Source organism: Stegostoma tigrinum, chromosome 23 (assembly GCF_030684315.1).
Source record: "Stegostoma tigrinum isolate sSteTig4 chromosome 23, sSteTig4.hap1, whole genome shotgun sequence".
Classification (NCBI taxonomy): Eukaryota; Metazoa; Chordata; class Chondrichthyes; order Orectolobiformes; family Stegostomatidae; genus Stegostoma; species Stegostoma tigrinum.
In genome coordinates, this window is record NC_081376.1 from 12,545,541 (window position 1) to 12,567,738 (window position 22,198).

General features: G+C 39.2%; 2 protein-coding genes across 4 annotated transcripts in view; one reads left to right on the forward strand and one right to left on the reverse strand.

The window, feature by feature from the left end:
• radil (Ras association and DIL domains) overlaps positions 1-13,500 on the forward strand; it is a 111,188-nt gene extending 97,688 nt beyond the window's left edge. The window contains exons 13-16 of one of the 3 annotated variants that reach the window (XM_048552726.2): positions 2,507-2,924; positions 4,909-5,039; positions 7,345-7,484; positions 8,122-13,500. In XM_048552726.2, the coding sequence (XP_048408683.1) occupies positions 2,507-2,924; positions 4,909-5,039; positions 7,345-7,484; positions 8,122-8,221 (789 nt within the window). In that variant the 3' untranslated portion in view covers positions 8,222-13,500. The remainder of the gene's footprint in view (positions 1-2,506; positions 2,925-4,908; positions 5,040-7,344; positions 7,485-8,121) is intronic. The other 2 variants (XM_048552727.2, XM_048552728.2) reach the window with 2 other exon arrangements.
• ap5z1 (adaptor related protein complex 5 subunit zeta 1) overlaps positions 12,961-22,198 on the reverse strand; it is a 56,611-nt gene continuing 47,373 nt past the window's right edge. The window contains exons 14-17 of the mRNA XM_059653921.1: positions 19,662-19,759; positions 18,264-18,396; positions 15,797-16,011; positions 12,961-14,112 (exon numbers count right to left, since the gene is read on the reverse strand). Of these exons, the coding sequence (XP_059509904.1) occupies positions 13,839-14,112; positions 15,797-16,011; positions 18,264-18,396; positions 19,662-19,759 (720 nt within the window). The 3' untranslated portion in view covers positions 12,961-13,838. The remainder of the gene's footprint in view (positions 14,113-15,796; positions 16,012-18,263; positions 18,397-19,661; positions 19,760-22,198) is intronic.

A 22,198-nucleotide genomic window follows, 5' to 3' on the forward strand; every position in this document is an offset into this window, starting at 1 on the left:
CTGAACTGCAGCAATGAGTCAAAACTCAAAATTGTGGTTAAATATATCCTGTTGTGAAACCATGCTAATAGTATTGCAGAACTCATTTGTCTTATGTGGAATTAATGGCTACATACAGTGACCAAGTTGCAGAACAGTACAGTGTGGAAATAGACCCTTCAGTCCAACTTGTCCATGCCAACCAGATATCCCAAATTAATCTAGTCCCATTTTCCAGCATTTGATCCACATCCCACAAAACCCTTCCAATTAGAGTACCCATCCAGGTGCCTTTTTAAATGTTGTATTTGCCCCAGCCTCCATTTCTTGTGGCAGCTCATTCCATACACACACCGCCCTCTGTGAAAAACTTTCCCCCTAAGTCCCTTTTAAGTCTGTCCCCTCTCACCTTAAACCTATGTCCTCTAGTTTTGGATTCCACCACCCTGGGGAAAAATCCTTGGCTATCCGTGACCCTCATGATTTTATAAACCTATATAACATCACCCCTCAGCCTTTGACAGTCCAGGGAAAATAGTCCCAGCCTATTCAACCTCTTCCTATAGCTCAAATATTCCAACCCTGGCAACATCCTTATGAGTCTTTTCTAAACGCTTTGAATTTCACAACATCTTTCCTATAGTAGGCAGACCAAAATTGCATGCATTATTCCAAAAGTGACCAGCATCCTGTACAGCTGTAACGTGACTTCCAACTCCTGTACTCGATGTACTGACCAGTAAAGGTAAGCATACTAAAGACCACCTTCACTATCCTGTTGACCTGGGTCTCCACTTACAAGGAACTATGAAGCTGCATTCCAAAGTCTCATTGTTCAGCAAAACTCCCCAGGACCTTATCGTTTAGTCTGTAAGTCCTGCCTCAATTTGCCTTTCTAAAATTCAGCACCTCACATTTATCTACATTAAACTCCATCCGTCACTTCTCGGCCCATTGGCCCATCTGATCGAGATCCCGTTGTACTCTGAGGTAACCTTCTTTGCTGTCTCCGACATATCCAAATTTGGTGTAATCTGCAAACTTACTAACCATACGTCCTATGTTCATAGCCAAATCATTTATATAAATGGCAAAAAGCAGTGGACTCGGCACTGATTCTTGTAGCACGCTACTGGTCATAAGTCTCCAGTGTCAGAAGCAACCCTCTTGCACCAACCTCTGTCATCTACCTTTGAGTCAGTCCTGTATCCGAATAGCTACTTCTCCCTGTGTTCCATGTGATCTAACCTTGCTAACTAGTCTACCATGGGGAACCTTGTTAAACGCCTTACTGATCCCATATAGATCATGTCTACGGCCTGCTGTGTCCATCCAGCTTCACACTTTATTTTCTTGGATTCTCCAAGCATCTGCAGTTCCCATTATTTCTGATACGATTATCCCTGTTCTGTTGATTCCTTTTCTTTCAACCACGAATGTCTCTTAAATGTCGACATGCAACATACAGACTTGGAACCGAAATAGGCTAATTGGTTCATCTGCCTGCGCTATCATTCAGTTAGATCGTGTTTGAAGCAGATGGTGTTTTTTTTTAAACAATGGATACATGCTCATCATTAGACTTCTAATTCCAAATTTTTATTGTATCCAAATTCTGCCATCTGCCATGGCGAGGTTCGAACCCAGGTCCCAACAACATTACCCAGATCTCTGAATTAGTACCACTACACCATTGCCTCCCAAAGTCATCCAAGTCGTTTATATAAATTGTTATATAAGTTGAGACCTCCACACTGATCCTATGGTATACTACTCATTACATCTTGCCAACGAGAGAATGAAAAACTTGTGCTTATGGTGTTCCCCATTAGCTGGCCTATCTTCTGTCTATGTTACCTTTACAGCATAAGTGTTTAATAACCTCAATAATCTTTGTGGTACTTTACTAAATGCCTTCTGAAGAAATACAGTACACCCACCAGTTCCCCTTTGTCCGCAGCATATGATACTTCTTCAAAAAACTCCAAGAAAATTGGTTGAACATTATTTTCCAAGCACACAACCATTTTGAACTGCCCTGCCATAACATTTTTGATAATAGCTTCCAAATTCTTTCAATGAATCCAGCTGCCTCATTAATTATGGTAAATTGTGCAAATACATTTAATGTGATGTTCCTTGGGTTGAATAGAGATGAATTCATGACTTGGAAAAAACTGAACCAGTCATGCAATGAGCAATTTTTGTGGTAACATTTTTGAATTCAACTGGTCTATCAAAGAATGATGAAACAAGTGGAAACTAAATTATTGTGTAGATAGTATGGATAACATTGTCTTTTGCAGTGTAGAGCTGACTTTCAGACTTGTCCGTAGTTAATTGCCTGGTCTGACTTATTTGAGGATTGTCTGAATATACCGAAGTTCTTCATTCGTAAATCCTTTGTTTTGGGGCCAGGCTGTCAGCAAGATCTGCATTCTGTTGCTCCCATAAGATTTTCTATGAACATGCCGAGAAGTTTTGTAGCTATTGTTTAATTCATTAAATTTCTATTTGCTTTTTACAGACTGAGTTTCTTGTTTCTCAGCAGTTGTCTTCACACAATCCAGCCACACCTTACAGTCCCAAGATTCTGGATCAGCAATCATGGCAAAGTAATTACCTGAATAATAACCATGACACAGGGACATGCAATAGAAACTCAAGCACCTTCACAGTCAGTGGATCAAGCAGAGATTTTAACCCCTGCCATGAGCTTAAAGAAAAACTGCAGAAGTTACAGCTGCAAAATACTCTGGGAAGGAACAGGCTTCCAGGACACCGCATACAACCATTAGATCCCTCTAGCCTTTTAACTCCTCCAAACACACCTTTAAACTCTGAACTTCTTCTCAATGACTGTGTACAAACCAATGGAGCTGGTAGAGTTTCATCAAGCATCAGGAGAAATGATGTCTACAAAAGTGGAGCTGATGATGGGGAAGGTAACTATCAGGACTGTTGTTTTAGGGATTTCTTTATTTCAAATTATGGTCAAAATGAAACAAACACAAAGGATGCTGGTACAAAAGCAGAAATTGCTGGAAAAGCTCAGCAAGTCTGGCAGAATCTGTGGAGAGAGAAATGAAGTTAATGTTTGGAGTCTGATATGAGTCTTCTTCACAACCAGGTTTTTCCTCCATATTTGTTGATCTGTAGTTTTATGAAGGTTATATCCATAGAAGTGCAACATAGCTGAATAATTTCACCTTTATAGATAACACACTACTGTTTCACTGTGTATTTATGTTAATCAAGCTTGTGAAAACTGACAGCCTGAAGTAAGTTTTTTGAGGTTAGATTTAAAAAAAATTTGAGGGTAGACTGTCATGTTGTCCACGTGGACCTTAGTACGGCCTTTGAAAAGATTCTGCATGGTAGACTGATTCGTAAAGTTAAATCACATGGCATTCAGGGAGAGCTTGTCACTTGGAGACAGAGGATGGAGGGTTGTTTTTGGACTGGAGGCCTGTGATTCATATAAATGATTTGCATGAGAATTTAGGAGGCGTGGTTAGTAAGTTTGTGCATGACACCAAAATTGGTGGTGTAGTCCACAGTAAAGATGATTAAGATTATCTAAGATTACAAAGGGATCTTGATCCATTGGGCTGAGGTTTCCCAGATGGAGTTTAATTTGGATAAATGTGAGATATTGCGTTTTTGTTAAACAAACAAGGTTAGGACTTACACAGTTAATGGTAGGGCCATGGGTAGTGTTGTCAAACAGAGTCCTAGGGGTTAGGTACATAATTCTTTGAAAGTTGTGTCACAGGGAGAGGAGTTGGTTCAAAAGGTGTTTAATACACTTGCCTTCATTGCTCAGATCATTGAGTATAGGATTTAGGACATCACGTTAAGATTGTACAGGATATTAGTAAGGTGACTTTTGGAGTACTGTGTACAGTTCTGGTTGCCCTGCTCTAGGAAGGATATTATTAAATTGGAGAGGGTTCAAAAAATTTACCAGGATATTTCCAGGACTGGAGGGTTGGAGTTGTTGGGGGTGGCTGGATAGACTAGGACTTTCTTGACTGGAGCGTCGGAGGTTGAGGGAGTGACCTTTAGAGATTTATAAAATCACAAGGGGCATGGATAAGATGAATAGCAAGAATCTTTTCCCCAGGGTCAGAATTCAAAATTAGGGGGTATATTTTTAACATGAGGAGAAAGATTTAAAAGGGACCTAAGAGGGGCAGTGGGGGTGGGGCCGCAGTTCTTCTCACACAGAGGGTGGTGTATATGTCGAATGAACTGCCAGAGGAAGTGGTAGACACAGGTACATGAATAGGAAAGGCTTAGAGGGATATGGGCGAAATGCAGGCAAGTGGGACTAGTTGAGTTTGAGAAATTTGTTTGGCATTGACAGGTTGGACTGAAAGGTCTGTTTCTATGCTATTATTTCTGTATTACTCTCTGATTAGTGGCATTTTTTGACACAGACACTCCTGCTCTTTACCATTTTGTATTAAAAGGTGCATTGTTTCTAATGCATAAAAATATTAATTAAAAACACCTTTTTAAAAAAATGTTGTTAGGGTTATATAAATTATTATTTATAGACAGTGTTAATGAGGATAATTTCTTGCAATTTTGAAGACCATGGACAGATTTTGTCGGTTTAAAGGTCTTTATTGTTCCTATTTACAAAGAGATCTGAGATCCTGGTTTGTGCAGTTATCCAAGCCAGTCATCTTTGTATTTAGGAAGCAATATTCATCTGTGTCCCGCTCCCTTCCTGAACATCCAGCTGTGTTGTTGTTTAGGTCCAATATGGACTGCAGTTTGTTTGAAATTGAGTTTATACCTTTCCATTACAGGTGACATTTTAATCCTAAATGAATTAACATTTAGAGTCATAAGCTGTTTCCAAGTCGGATTATAAACATTGTATAATACCAGATGAATTCTTGGCATTTTTTTAAACAGGGAGAGCTTATGACTTACCCACACCAGCATCTTCCAGCCAGAGTTCAGGAGAAGATGATCCATGTTGTGTATTTGTGGTGGAGCTAGGGAGAGGGCCCATTGGTTTAGGAATGGGACTGATTGACGGACTGGTAAGTGCAATGAAATACAAATTAATCGGTAAGAGCAATAACATAGTATTTATATTCACCAATAAATAATGTTGTAAAATGTATAGCATATAATTACATCTAAAACAAATTGAAATATTTGTTTTATGAATTTTGGCTAAATTCTGTTTAATCTCAGTTGATTATTTAATCTGTGGAAGCAAGTGATAAACTTGGCACATGAGGCTAAGATGATTAGTCCGTCACTTAGTTTCCAGAGGAAGTACTCCTAAGTTGTGCCAGTAGGGGAGGTTGACTGTGTGTGGCCCCTGGTGTCCTGAACCTGTTCAGCAAGGACCAGTCTTGCTACAGTAGGTCTAAACATGTAATTTCAACAGATGGGATTTGTCACAAATGGCTTCTTAATGACTTAACATGTTTCTCAGTCTGAAATTCAAATATTGTTTTCTGGTAGATGTTGCTCAGGAAGATATGCTCTTTATGGGGCACTGTGAGAGAAGACAGGCAGTAGGTGTGTTGAACACCTCATTTTGCAATAATATGAGGTGCAGATGGGTAGTTTCAACCAACTTGGTGGGTTTGTGTCAGTCTGTAGATGTGTGGGGAATGATGTTTGCAAGGAGAGGGAAGGTGTGTTGAATGGACGGTTCTACTTAGAATATTGCATATGCTAGAATTCCTATCAGGCTCCGCAGCTGAGTACAGCACAATGAGATCAAATGTATTGTAACAGCAGAGCCCCACAAAAATTCAAAAAGTTTGGTTAAGATCTTGTTTCTGGTTTTGACGTTTGCTGCTGTTGTCTTCAGATGTTTCCAAAAGAACAAAGTCCATTCTAAACTATGTTGGGCTGCAATCATGCTTTAGTCTTTGACATCCATGTAGACACCCGGTTCTTTCTGGCACTGGCATTATGAAGTTGAAATGTGTTTAAAAATGATTTGAGAGATTTAATTGTGAGACACAAAATGCTGCAATAGTCTGCTAGGTTTGTGGTGTCTTTGTTAGGGATCTGGTCCAGGGTGCAGAAGGATTGACCTTGGGTGGCACAAAAGATGTCATTAGATGAATTTGGTGGACAGGATTGCTAGCATATATTGAATAGGATTGGGGCTAGCAGTGAGCCCTGTGGCACTGCTTTGGCCAGTCTTCTCCCTTGCCCAAGGTGACTTTTGAAGTGGTCTGTTTTGCAAAGGAGTACATCAATAACTGGCCTGACTCGGATTGGATGCTTTCCACTAAGGACAGTGTCAGGAGCTGGCCAGTGTACCACTCTGCTTGTCTTCAGGATCTTTTGGAAGTCATTTTCAATGTAGGCAGTGAGAGCGGGAACTTGATCACATGTGCTGTGTCCTTACAGAAATGAGCTTCATTGACATTAAAGAAGGTTTCTATTCCTAGAGGTGAGTGTTACAGGGTAAGCCATTCAAAGATCTTCATACATACGGAAAGTAATTAAATTAGTCAAAGCTGGCCACAAATGTGCAATCTCCAAGTTTTGGAATGATTTCTACCAAAAGCCAAAATTTAATGGATGGGTTTGAGCTGATAATTCTTCTGTAGAACTGAGTCAGCCAGGCATGAGCACAAGGACAAGTTGTTTTAGGAATTCTCGTGCAATTGTGTCATATTCTGTGCTTTGTCACATTTCAGGCTCATTAACATTTTTCTCCAGTTTTACTTCCTTGAAGGGCTTGGGAGTACCACAATCTACATGTTGTTACCATTGTATTTTTCCAGTTGGTAGATGTCCTGGCCATATATAGATGACTGACAACTTGGTTTAGGGTGACTAAAAGTGATTTTTGGACTGCTTCAAGTCAGAGAATTAGACTGCAACACTTCTGATTGGAATAAGTGAAATTGAGCTTTGCTGTCACTTCTTCCTAATGTGCAGTAGTGAGAGACTTGATCAAATGCTATTTCAGGAGCACCTGATAATTCATACGCTGTTGGGAGTGCTGTGCTCACTCTGTCAGCTGTAAATGAGGCTGGAACACATAAGGAAGGGCTATGAAAAGCACCACAAGTGCTTATATAATTTTTTCCATATGAATATTATGAATGGGTATAGTTGCAGTGACAGGGTGCAAGATCTCACTGTAGGTTGGGTAATCTAATTCTACAGATGAGTTGGTGAAAAACTCAATTTTCCAAATTATTTGTTTCACCATTGGTAAAACATGACCCAGTATTTTTATACATGATTCCTTGACAGATTAAAGAGTTAGGTAACAGAACAGCTTAGGTTCTTGTTTCATGGATTCACTAACTTCTGTGCAACAAGAACAGGTCTTTTGTACCCTTCCTCCCATTTCTTATGCAGCATACAACCTTGAATGCCCCTGGGATCTATATCAGAACGTTGTTGCCTGACAGCCCTGCAGCCCGTGATGGGAGACTCCGGATAGGTGACAGAATCCTGGCAGTGAACGGAACCAGCTTAATTGGAGCAGATTATGACAGGTAATCAGTTTTAATTTAGTTCTCATGTAATGAAATATAAACATTTCCCTCCACCCCTTTTCTACCCTTTTGCTGATTTCCCATTCAACAATTAAAGTCTTACTCCCTAACTCAGAAACTTTTGTCAACAAAAAGCAAGTGCAGATTTATTTTGATTGCTGACCCCTCTTGTGAATCCACTTTTTTCCCCCCAAAAGTCCAGGAAACTATCAGTAACGCAACCCCTCCCTTACATTCTCCATCAGTTAGTTGCTATGCAAAGCTTTAGTACAGAAGGCCCTTAAGAAACTTTGATTGAGTTGTAGAAGAAATTATTGATAATTTTAAACAATTTGGAAATGTTTTTCTTAATTTTTTCCCCCAGGAAATGCATTACTGCAGAGTGTTCATATTGTAGTACTTGCTAATACTACAAAATGGTGTGTACATGAGGCACCAAGCAGTTGCTAAAGTCTTACGTTCTAAAGTCATCAGCCCTGCACTAATCAGCAATTTGTATCCTGGACTCGCATGGTGTTTTTGCTGCATTGTGTATTTTAGATTGCCTAATATTAGGAATGCAAGTCCATAGCCTTAAAGTGAGCATGTGTGGAACATTCCTGACTGCGATGTCCTAATTTCTTGCTTGTGATTACAGCGCAGTTAACCTGATTCGGTCAGCAGGCGAGAGACCAAGATTCCTTGTTGCCAAGTCAGATTTCCTCATTGCTGAGAAGATCAGTGCATCATCTTGTTAGTCTTCACTCACTGAACCAGGGAACAAACAGTGATCAGTAAACCTTAGCCTATTTATCCTCTTCATTCCTTAACAGCTAAAGAGCAAATGAGCAAGTCCTCACAGATCACTGTACCTTAGTATCTGTCATAACTGTTCATTATCCATCTTGAGTTAAACGACTTTGCTGCCATTTGCTAAACACGATTTAAAGAGTTGTTCCACATTCACCTTCTAAATGCTGAACCAAATACAGTGAAATTGTTTGTACAGATACTTTTCTCACAGCCAGTACTTACTCTTAGCTGAATTCAGAGCTTCAATTCAAAGATAACATTCATGCATGTCTCAAAATCAGTTCACAACCTTCAAGTATTATATTCGTGGCAAAAATCGTTTGTCTTTAGTGAACTTTTTCAGTATTGAAGCAGAGTTCTAAATATACCAGCATTATCCATCAAGCACCATCCTACAACAGAATTGAGCAACCCGAAATCTAAACAAAATGAATTAACTCAGTGAATATTCCCATACCTTTAAGGCTACTGTTCGTAAATTGAGAGGAAGCATGGACATCTCAATGCAACAGATGCTGTTACATTTAAGTGAGAGGATGACAGTGTGTACAGAGGCTACACAGCGCACCAAAGGAGACAATGGGACATGAAAGTAAAATGAACTTTGACAATTTGTGCACCTGAGATGCTGCTTGGCCTGCTGTGTTCATCCAGCCTCACATTTTATTATCTTAGAATTCTCCAGCATCTGCAGTTCCCATTATCTTTGACAATATCTGATAGTTTTATAATTTAACACGAAGGACTGCATTTGTTTTAGTGGTAGCACAAATGGAGGTTGTGGCTTTAAACCCCTATACAGGACTTGAATGTATAGTATAGGCTAATAGTTTTGTGCTTTAAATATAATTTGGTGCATATCTAGTTTGTACGGTTTAGCTTGAAAAAGCTACTGTGGTCTGTCTGACCTGATCCAATCCAGAGGGTTCAGTTGGAAACTCAAGGGTAGAATTTGGATTTGATAATGAATCAACAGCCCGTTTTACATCCTTTCCAATTTCACAGCAGAAACAAACGAGGGGGGATTAAACAGGCTATCACATTTAAAATTCACCTTAAGAATTTTAAGCAGTGGGATTTTAACCTCTTCAATTTTCAAAATTGGCAGCCACAGTAATTCCTTCTTACATTTTTTGACTGTAATTTCAGGGCAGTTATCACAACTAAATCCAGAATTAACTGACGTAGAGATCATCTCTAGGCTCGGTAGTTGGTATCTCCAGGATTTCTAATGTAGGTAACTGATGGGAGCAATGTCGGATCTAGGCTGGTCAATGGTTGTACAGTAATGAAATCTTCAATTACTGAGGAAATTGACCTTACAGATGTAAAGGTGTCACTGTATTCAGAACCTCTGTACAACATCACCTGTGCCATTAAATAGGCACAAACTTGTTTCATGGTAAATTTCTATGTATCACAAACCAAAGTGTGTTGCTGATGAGATACAAGTTGCTCTCAGAACTTCAATAAAGCTTCAGTTGATCAGGGCTAAACGGGAAAACTGTTCTAATGATGTTACTAAGTGTTCATTAACTGATCCATTAATTAATAAGGAATCGCTGTAAAATAACAAGTTGTGGTCCCAGCAGCATTCTGTAGAAACATTCAATACCTGTTAGTGTTAAGCCAACCCATTGCCTTCTGACAGAAAGGCAAAGATAATCAGTAAATGTTTTAATTAATCTAACAGCTGTACAGCTGTCTAGTATAGGCAATTTGCACATCTATATCTTTCTTGAATGTACGCTGAAGATGCCCAATACGTTCTACATAAATATATATAGATTGCACTCTCAAATTTTAAGGTGTTAATTTGAAGGTCCATTTCATGCTGCCTTCATGTTTAAATCCATTGTGACTTATGACTAACTCTTATCAACCTTGTTGACCAGTGATGGGTTGGTATCTCAGGAATCTTCTATAAAGGTAATACTATATGAAGTGTCAGAAATTCAGAGAACAGATGTATCTATGAATGTTCACTTAAGATAATTCATCCCCCCTCTTTTGGAAAAAAAATCAAGTGTTAAAAAATGTTTTGAAAACAGATACTGAGTTACACAATTAATGGAATGACTTGGTAATTCTTTGTCACTGAAGATGTTCATTTGAGTGGCTCAGTTGATTCAGTACAATGTCAGGAAATTGTATTATGTCTTTAGGTTGACATTTCAGTACAACTGAGGAAATGCTGTATTGCTACAAGTGCGATTTTCTCTCACATCTTTACTGCTGCCCAAAGCCATTTCCAAAATTTTTCAACAGCATTGAAAACTGATTCAATTGTTATTTATTTTACTGCCGTCTGTGATACCTTGCCACAAAGACTTGTATAATGTGAGTAATTATACTGTAATTTAATTCTAAGGGAAGTTTGAATGAAGTGATGAAATGCTACGTCAATATGAAAGTTTCCTGTGTTTGTTCTCTGATGCATCTGTAATCTGCAAACTAACTGCTTCTTAGAAGATTACTGGCATTTGGGCATGAATTGTTGGGGTAACTACAGTAGGTCCAAGGAAACTGGTTGCTTTGAATAAAACAGCAACCGTGATCTTCAGTCATTGGGAGAGCTGCCCCCAACCTGGATTAAACTTTTGACACTCATGAATGGTACGACAATTCCAGCAGTACCTTGATGAATTAAAGTGTATCCAATTGTAGAAACAGTGCTACTAGGAGACGTGATTGATTAGGCCTTTTAAGAACATCCCTCCTTGTGGTCCCTTCTATCAGAGTTTCTCCTGTTTGCCCCATCCTTTGCTGCATTTGACAGTGTATAGTACCACTGTGCTCTAGAAAAATTGATGTAAGTGAGAATCAGGGGATATTTTGGCATTGGTTAGAATCAAACCTATCACAGGGGAAGGTGGCTGGGGTTGATACAGGCCAATCATCCCAGGCCCAGGAACATTGCTGCAGATGTCCTCAGGGTAGTGTCTTAAGCCCAATGCCTTGTTAACAACCTTCTGTCCGTCATGAGATCAGAAGTGAGAACATTTTGCTGATGTTTGAACACTCTTCTGTACCATTCACAACTCAATTAGAGACTCGGTCTAGGTCTGCATGCAGCTGTGAGTGCTTTTTCATTGTTACTGGGTCCATAACAGCAGTGTAGACGTGCATGTATATAGGCACTAACGTTCAAGGATAATTAAGAATGGGCAATAAATGCTGTGCTCACTTCACATGAGCAGAACACTAAATGCGGTACTGAATGTACCTACAATCAATATCCTCAGCTGGGCTGTAGTCTGCATAAATTTGTGATAGTGATGAATCCTTGTAGGAGGCTTGAGTATACACGATCATTAACTGGACCACTGCGTGTAGGGAAACAAAGACACTCCGCAGGAGATAGCAAGAGTACAAAAAGTTGCATATTACAGTTGTGTACATAATGATTGAGTGGATAATTGTTCAACAAGTGTAATGTGGCACATGGCTGTCTGATTTTGCATTGGCTCTAGCTACCCCACACTCGTTCATGTTTTGCGCTTTATTGTGAGTATTATGGCATGTATTGAACTGACAGACGGAAGGCATTTGTTGAGTGTAACTAATGGGATAGCATAATGATAAGGGTCAGACAGGTGGAAATGAGAAAATGTACAGACAGTGTATGCATGGAGAAGTGGTATAAGGAGTGATGTGCTAGAGTTGGAATGAGAAGAGCAAGGAATTATACGTTAGCATGTCAGAGTTTACCGTTAATCTGATCTGAAGTGTCATGGTGACTAAATCCCAGCTTGTATTTCCATAAGCTTGGCATCACACCTCTACTAATGATCACTTCTGTCAGTTAGCCCAGGTGAAATTCTCCGGGAGATCATGAATTAGTTGCCACCGACCTTGACTCTATTCTCGTTCCCAAATTCCCTACTCCAAACTGTATATCTGGAGTGTCCCTTGAAATTGCAGTATGCAGGTTATCATCTCAGTTTCATTAACATTAGCCAGTGATTTGACAGCAATCTTTTGCTGTCAATGAAAAGTTAGAAGGCTATGAAGAGTAATTCATTGCAGAATTTATGGAATACCTGACACTTAAGCATGTCATTAAGCAGTTAAATATTCTATTCGTTCCAGAGGCTCTGTTTCCAGATATAATATGGGCTACAGAGTCCTCAGTGTGAGGTTATCAGATCACTAATCCTTAAGACTTCCTGTACAATAAAATTACTTTTGTTGAGCTTTCAGTGCTTTGTTCTTTTGATGTGTGCATAGTGAAATATTTTGTGTTGCATATGTTTTTAACGAATGAACTGTTTCCATGATAGCAAGTCTACAAGCTACCAGCTGCAGTGATAGTTCTGTTTGGCTTCGCTTCATGGATTTTTAAAATAAGATCTATCCTGACCCAGAAAGCCGTATTTTCACATTATGGTAATTGACTGTCAAACAGACTTTAGAAACCTCTAAATTACCTCGAAGTTAAACAAACTAAATGGATGTTATTCTGAAAGTATTACATACATAAACTACATGGTAAGAAATGATTGATGTTGAATGTAGACATAAATGGAATTTTCAAAAAGATGGAGCATTAGCATCTCCTCCATTAGTATAAAGAAGTTTTTAAAACTACCAGTACCACTTTAAACTTAACCTCACATGAATTGCTCACGCGTATTGCTAAATAGCCTTATTTTACTTCAACAATTCAATGTGGACAATCAGGTGACAATTTAAAAATAAAAATTTATATTTTGAACATCAAGCTACATTCCATCACTAAGTGACATGGTCTGTAAGAGTAATTTCCTGAACAAAACCTTGTTATTGTGGGGCACACATAGAAGGGACTGCTTACAAATTTTGTTTTTATCCAAACAAGCCACATCAAAGTCCAGTCCTTTTATTTTATTAGAACATTACTTTTACCTCTTGTATTTTGTTAATAACAGCTCAAATAATATATTTTGTGTGATGGCTTATATAGAACTTTACAATGTATTTCGAATGTGCACTCATGGTATAGTTTCTATTTCTGAAGAATTCTATGCAAATAAACACTACTTTCATGGATTAACAATTTTTCTTCTTTGGAACTGTTATTTTACCCTGTAGGATTTATCATGTTCATGGAAATTGAAAGTTTTCCATGATTGTCTTTCAATTATCCACATTTAACCTGATCAATATGGCATGAATGATTTCTCTTTTTCCCCCCTCCTCACTCAGATTGCTATTTTTTACATTTCCCCAATTACTTACTAAAACAAAGAATTGCAGATGCTGGTAAGCTGAGGCAATACTGTTGGAGAAACAGAGCAGCTCTTGCAGCATCTATGGAGAGAAAGCAAAGTTGAACTGTTCTGAAGAAAGGACTTATTTCAGCAATACTCAAGTTGTATCGTACCAAACTATTTACAAATATTTCTTTATTCTATAAGCCGATAATGGACAACTTCCATTTGTCAAATGTTAATGATCTATAGTCAAAATTGATCACCTATTGATCCGTTTGATTTTTGACACAGCTTTTACTAATTTCAGAAAATGAAAAAATATTTGTAAACATTTTTCTTAAAACAAATCCTACACATCTTTAAGATACTACGCAGAGAATCCTGGTGCTGGCTCTCTCTGTAGCACTTTGCTGATAGTCCTCAGGGTGAGTGGCAGTGAAGCATTGGTATCCTTGTACCACCTTGGATTGGCAATGTCCACAGAGGATCCCAGTATAACCTGAGCTACATTTGGAGCCTTTAACAGATTATTGAGTTCAGTGGCACGGGTCAGGATTTCTTGAATATCATCCTCACTGTATGTGGAGGAAATCATAGCACTACGAACAAATGGCCTCATCTTGGACAGGAACATAGAGACCCTGAAGAGGGAAAAAATGAAAAATTGGAAATTAGAGAAGAGTTTTCAGTAATTCGTGCAAAAATTTGCTTCCAAATAAATGAAGACTTCATTTCAGATTTTCCAGAAAACGTTTTGCGTGTTTTTCTTAATTATGTTTTTAAACTGGAGATGTTAAATATACACAGCTTTAAATAAGAAAAGTACATACCACACTATCACAAACTGAAATCATATCAGGGAATCGAATTGCAATGTCTGATCACTGGGCTATTCACAGGATTTCCATTTACTACTTTTTTTTTGAATTTCACCCACATTATGTACTCTAATTTCTGCAGGTATTGTTGAGTATGAACACTCAGGAGCTTCAAAAGGTAAAATTTTCTATTTTCAAGATGCAAAAGACATGAAGTGAATGTTTATTTTCTACATTATAGAGGAAGACCCACAATGTCATTAGATCACTGCCAAGTTCATTTCCCTGACGAATACCTTTGACCCGAATAAATGTGCCTGCGTCAATATTGAAAGAAAGGCTTAGAAGCTTCTGTCAATCATCTAACTAATGCATTCCTCTGCCAAATCAGAACTCTTCTCACAGTATAACTAGTGTTTTCTCTTGTGAATGATTGTGCAAGATGAAAGGCTTTGACAAAATAACATTTTTCTTAAGGATTATTTTATTGTTCTAGAGAGAGGAAAAATACAAACCACAACTTGTTTTTGGTGTAAACAGAAATTACTGAAAACTCAGCAGAGTTTGTTTTTGTGTGATGACTTCATTAGATGATTCATTAGGTCTGAAGAGTCATCGCAGGACTTGAAATGCTAACTCTGCTTTCTCTCTAAACTTGCCAGATCTGCTGAGTTTTTTCTGCAATTTCTGCTTTTGTTTCAGATTTTCAGCATTCGCAGTTCTTTTATTTATTCACACTGTTGATCGGCAGTGGTGAAACACCAAAGCATGTGTTAAGTCTATCCAAAAGCTGCAGTAGGAATACAGTCTATAATGGTACAAGTTTAGTTTTCATGTTTATTAGTTCCTGATCTCAACTGCTGGGGAAAACTAAAATGGAGTCTAGCCATTTACTGGACAAAGGAAGGGGAGATGATAATTGGGAAAACTAAAATCAGAAATAGCTACTGGTTGACTACACTCTCTGATGGCCTATATCTTAGCCTAGGCCTCCAAATAAAGAGGTGATCACACATGGGAAAATTATAGCTCTAAAACTGGCTTTTTACCTTCACTATTTCTTCACACTTAATACCGTTCAAACCCATTTGACTGCAGGTAGGAATGCCAAGTGCTGACCACTGCCTGGACTCAATCTACTGGTTAGAAGAGATCTATCTTGCACTAGATCAGAGATTTTTTTAATTGATCTTAGCTCTACTCTTCCTCCACAACCCTTCCACTTTAGATGTCCCCCTTTGAATATTTATCAGATTCTGTTCCTACTGCATCTGTATCCAGGACCCTCTCAGACAGTGCACTCCAGATCATAACATCAAAAAGAAAGTTGCCTCATATCTCCTATACTTCTCCTGCTAGGTGCTTTCAATATCTGTTTACTGAGCTTCCCTCCTCTTATGCTATTAAATCTATTTAATTTTGAAGAAGTTGTACTATACCGGTGGACCAGTTCCTAGTAATTGTAAAATGACCCCATCCCTCTTGATACATTATTGAAATAGAGTACCTTGGAATCAGGTCCTGGCTCCGAGATGCTAATTTTGCCAGTGTAGTCATGAGAACAGTGATAACCCGCGGTGAGTACTTGGGGACAAAGGCAGAAGCTCGCAGCTGTGTGATCTCAAAAAGTAATGCTTCAAGAGTTTCAAAGAACTTGGTGATTTGTTCCACTGTGCAGCATCTGTCATACGTAAAAGACACGTACTCCCCGATTGCCCAAACCTAAAAAATACAAAATCTCAGTTTACATCTTTGGTATCATAGCAGCAGCTCTTCACTGATGACAGGCCTTTGATCCAAACTGTTAACCGTTTCTCTTTGCAAACATGCTGTTTGACCTGCTGGGTATTTCCAGCAGATAGCAGGAACCGCAGATGCCGGAGAATCTGATATAAAAATGGGAGAGAGCTGGATGAACACAGCAGGCCAAGCAGCAGAGGAGCAGGAAGGCTGACGTTTTGGGCCTAGACCCTTCTTCAGAAATGGGGGCAGCGGATAGAGGAGACAGACAGGTCAGAAAAGGTGAGAATAGGGGAGTTGTGGAGGAGATAGGTCAGTCCAGAGAGGACAGACTGGTTAAGGGAGTGCGATGAGGTTAGTAGGTAGGTGGTTGGAGGAGTGTTTGGAAAAAGGACAGGTTAGGGAGGTGGGGACAAGCTGGGCTGGTTTTGGGATGCGGTAGGGGGAGGCAAAGGTTTTGAAGCTTGTGAAGTCCATCCACATTGATACCATTGGGCTGCAGGGTTCCATGCAGGATATGAGGTGCTGTTCCTGCAACCTTGAGGTGGCATCGTTGTGGCACTGCAGGAGGCCCAGGATGGAAATGTCATCTGAGGAATGGGAGGTGCAGTTATTGTACTGCAGCCAAACGTATGTGGTATACTGTATCCACTGTTCCCATTGTGGCCTCCTCGACAGCAGATTGCCCATCCTTAACTGCCCTCTGGGTAACTAAGAGTTAACCAGATTGCTGTGGCTCTGGAGTCACATGTAGGCCAGACCAGGTAAGGATGACAGTTTCCTTCTCTCAAGGACATGAGTGAACCAGATGGGTTTTTCCCCCAACAATCGACAATCGATTCACAGTCATCTTTAGATTCTCAATTCCAGATATTTTATTGAATTCAAATTCCATCACCTGCGATGGCGGGATTTGAACTCGGGTCCCCAGAACGTTATCTGTGTTTCTGGATTAACAGTTCAGCGATACTACCACTGGACCATTGCATCCCCCTCACCTTGTGGAGGAAGAGCAGAGCTGAGACCGATTGAAAATCTTTCACACTGATCTGGTGTGGACATGATAGATTAGTCCTGTCCATGCTCTAGAACTTGGATTCTAAACAGTAGACTGTTTTGACCACTGTCTGGGCTCAGTCATCTAGAGCCACACCTCATCTGGAGCAAGATTTTCCTAACAATAAACAACAAGCTTGCCTCAAATGTTTATACAATAAAGTAACAGTGTCTTTTGATGTTACAAAAGACTATGCTGCATGGTATTGGTAACTTCAGTGGCTGACAATGTCCTTCAGGATTTCTTGGGGTTGTGAAAGGCAAGTTTTTTTTAAAATTAGTCCCAACTGGAGCTGGTACAGTGACAGTATCCAGTTTCTAGGAGGGGAACAATCCCATTATAACACAAAAACAAAATCATCCTTCCCCCAAACCTACTCTTACCTGTCTCGACAATGTTTTCAGCCCAGTATCTTAGCTACACTTCATAAAATTTTTATTCTCTCAGAGGCAGTGGGTGGCCAGGGCAAGGGCCAGAGCCAGAATCTAATTAATTACCCTCAAGAAAGGAGGGAATGAGCTGCCTTCTTGAATCATTTCAGTCCATCTGATTTGATTTTGCATTAAGTTTCATACAACTGAAATGGTTTGCTCAACTGTTTCAAAGTACAGTTAAGAATTAACCACATTGGTGTGGGTCTGGAACAAGACCAGGTATGGATAACAGACCTCCTTCCCAAAAGGTTATTAAATGTACCAGCTGGATTTTTACAGTAACTGGCAATTGTTTAACTGGCAGCATTACTAACTTTTATATTCTAGATTTATTAATTTAGTTAGTAGGAGTTGCAACCAGGTCTCCAGAGCATTAACCTGGCTTTCTGGATTGCTAGTCCATTGATAATACCTCTAGCCAAACAGCACCAGATATTATAAAATCATTATTAATTTCTGGACAGCAAGAAAGAGGAGGCAACCACAGTAAATTTTCTGCTCCACAGTTCAGTGGCTCGGAGCCATTTCTAGCAAGTTTTGAGAAAAGCTAACTCTGCACAGAACAGAATCAAAACATGGGACCTTCCTTGTCAGTAGTTAGGATAATCACCAGTTAAACATGCTGAGTGATCAGGAGGGGCATGAGATACTGGCAACCAAAAGGCATTGTTAGAATGAAATCACATTAAGATGCACAATTAAGACCGAATTACTAAGCCAGATCATACTGTGGAATTCCTTACCACATGAGTGAAGAAGGTCTCCTTATTGATGATGTTGCTGACTGTTGCACAAAATTCCAGCAGCTCTTTGGACTGTTCTACTATTAGAGGTGGGTATAGTTTACATAACACCAACAGCTGGGAACTGAATACTCTGCAGAATTGAAGAAAGAAATCAGCAGCACAAGATGCACCCGTATGAATTAGTAATTAATCATCATGAAATGTAATCCAAAATAAATTATGGCATGCAACTTATAAAATGATACAAAGTTTCAACCTTTTTAATCTGGACACTGATACCAAAACATTACCTCAATATCTGCCTGGACTTCAATTACTGCTCACCTCGTGCAGGTTTACTGGTGTGGCACTAGGAGATTCAGGGACTGGGTGCTGATAATGAATCTAGACCAGTCATCAGCACAGATCGGTGACAGAGAACCTTTTTCTTCATTTCACTGTCACTTTTGATCCAGTGTCAAATTAAGTGCAAAGATGGTCAGTTGTGATATATCAACTGTACACAACAGAGTATTTGGGGAAGGAAACACTATTTCAGACTGAAAATTTCAGGTCAGCATTCACATTTGTTTGTTTCTGCAGATCTCCTCCCCATTAGCGATATAATGACAGGTCAACTTGACCTCTACAATTGACAGACTCACGTTTTATACCCTCTCCATTATCATCGGCTACACTGTTTCTGTTCCAGAATCACCATTGCCTAGGAATTTTGCAGCAAAAATACAGCACATAGATTGGGATTAAGTTAAAACAGATCTGAAGGTAACAAGTCTGCTGTCCAGTTAGTTGATATCATTGTGACTTCTGTGTGATCAAAACAAGAATGGAAAACTGACTACCAGGATTTCTGCTCTTGATCATTACGCAGTGAGCTGGATCCATAAGAAAGGGAAATCGAAAAGTAAATGACCATACAGATTTTGAAAAACAAAATCGAATAAAAGTGTGATCACAACTGTAGAACAGGAAATACTGTTTGTGGCTTGAAATATTATACTTTCCTCAAGGTTAAATGTGTTCCAGACAGTTACACAGAGACATTACAAATTGCTTACAGCACAAAAACAAAGAGTTCAGCCAAACAGTCCATGGCTATGGTCAAGCTCTACAGGAGCTCCCTAGCCTGATCAGCATAGCGCTCTATTCCCCTCTCCATCCTCTGCAGTATTACAGTATTATCTTTTCACCTCTTCAAAGTGTTTAACAAGGTTGATCAATTAAGACCTGTCCTTTGGATTCCATGCTATCTAATCCTGACTGTATTTTCAGGTTCTATATATTTTGATTGTACCTTCATATTCAACTGTTGATGAGTTGGGTCAGTGTTATTCCATCAAGTTTCCTTCCCTAAAATTAGGAAACAGGCATTTGTCAAAGGTTATTTTCACTCACCGTTGAACTTCAGTTTTGAAGTCAGGGATGTCATACAGGAGACTGCTACGCTCCAGGATAACCAGAACCAGCTGGTTAATCAGTGGACCATCTGCAAACTGAAGCCAGAAGGAAAAGTGTGGATGATTTCAAATCCAGGCATATGGCAGACAATTACCAAAGAACAGAGTAAACAGCCAAAGTTCTGATGAAGAAAATATAACTGCAATTTGGCTGAAACTACAATGCATTTTAAATGATCATCTCCTGTGACACAACAGAACATTAATAAACTAGTGGTTCATGAACTGCCTGGCAAAAATTCAGCATGATATTATTAATATTGTTTGATAGTCAATTTAAATAGATTCCACCAAAGACAAACATCTACTCTGCTCATTAATGTACACTATTGATGTTTCTTTACTGGGATTATAAGCAGACCAATAGATAATATAAACAGTGAGTGAGTGACAAGATGCTGGGAGGACAACCAAACTGTCTTTGATACCTTGTGATAAAAGCAGTTGCTTCACATTATGCCAAAGCTGTCAAGAAAGGGCAGAGGGTCCTATGAAAGATGAGCAAGGCAATAAAAGTGTTGAGGCCAGGTTGTAGTGACAGCCTTAGTATAAAGCAAACAGAAGACAATGCAATGCTTCTGATTATAATATTAACTTGAAAAAACAAGTCAACTATCATCCACTACTTTGAGCCCTAGCTTCTCTCTACATAAAGACGCTGAGTACAGGGTCTATTATTTAACATCTTTTCTTCAACCTAGGGAATATAAAACGTGGTAACTAAAACCTCATGTGTGCCAAGATTCTGTGATGTAGTGTGCAACTCCATTAAGGCTCATTCTCTGTGTCAGTGATAGAATGCTCTAACATCAAGTATTGTAAACCTCCCATTCTCGTGTATTTGTATGAATGATCAACTTTAATTCACAATGAGAGGGGAAAAAAAATATAGAAGACATCTGGATTTGGTGCTTGAATGAGGCAGTCATGACTCGGGAAAACAACAAAGAACTGCAGATGCTGTAAATCAGGAACAAAAACAGAAGCTGCTGGAAAAGCTCAGCAGGTCTGGCAGCATCTGTGAAGAAAAAACAAAAAGAGTTAACATTTTGAGTCTGGTGAAGGGTCACTGGACCCGAAAAGTTGACACTGATTTTGTTTCTTCACAGATGCTGCCAGACCTGCTGAGCTTTTCCAGCAGCTTCTGTTTTTGATACTCAAGACTCATACCAATTTGGAGGGCAACCAGGGTTTTAAAATATATTTTCCAATGTGTGTTGTCACTTGGCAAGGTCAGCTTTATTGTCCATTTCTTGTTGCCAAAAACAGTAGCAAAGAATCTTGAAGTTGCCTGATTCGGCTGATAAGTCCATGTGACCACTTCAAAGGGCAAGTCAATCAAACTGGCGTCAACCAGGTATGGATAACGAGTTTCCTTCTACAAATGGGGAGGTAGTGACACATAGTAGAGGTAGTGCACTGGCACTCCAGAATCCCAGGCTAAATGTTCTAGGTACCTGGGTTCAAATCCTGTCATGACAAATTGTGAAATTAGAATATAAATGGAATGTGAAAATGAAAACTAAAAATTAAAGAATTCAAATAGTGAGCACACGACCACGTGACTGTTGCAAAAACCCAAGTGGGTCACTGATGTCCTGTCGAGCAGGAAGACCTGCCATCCTCACTACATGATTCCAGGGACACAGTGAGATGGTTGTCTCCTTAATTGCACTCGGAAAAGGCCTAGCGTTAAGGATAACTCAGGAACGAGCATCAAATGCCGACCTTGAAAGCAAATGGTCAGAGCCCATAAACAGGGATTTTTAAAAAAATAGCAGCAGCGAATTAGCTGGATTTTTATACAATCTGATATAGTTTCACAAGTCACTTTTACTAACACCAGCTTTTTATTTCTAAACTGATTGCTTTTCATTTCCCCTCTTAAAATGGGCAGTTAGAGACTGAATTTAAATACTCAAATGCATAGGTAATATGTGAACTGGTGTTTCTCAGAATTATTAGACCAGGTCCCTCAACTACTAATTCAATGACAACCACTCACACCATTTGAATGGCAACATAAGCTGGAAACAAATTATTTTATTTTCAAGTAAAAGCAAACTAATGTAGATGCTGGAAATCTGAAATAAAAATAGAAAATTCTGGAGTTCAACAAGTTTGACAGCATCTGTGGAGAGAGCAACAGACTTAACAGAAGAATGGTTATACCAGACTAGAAACATTAGCTCTGCTTCTCTCTCCACAGATGCTGCCAGTATTGCAGTCTGTATACTTGGCCCCTGCGCAACTCAGTGAATGAGATGTTCCTACTGACTGTGACTAACAGATAGTTTAGAGTCTAGTCAGTCCACAGAGCTTTTGTGTAAGACTGACAACATTGATTTTGGGGTCACACAAAGTAATTCACCTGAAATTAGCACATGGTTACAAAAGCACTTGTACTGCTTGCACAACTTTCTTTCCCAATCAGAATCAGAGAAGCAGGATGACATTGATAAATGACCCAAGCAA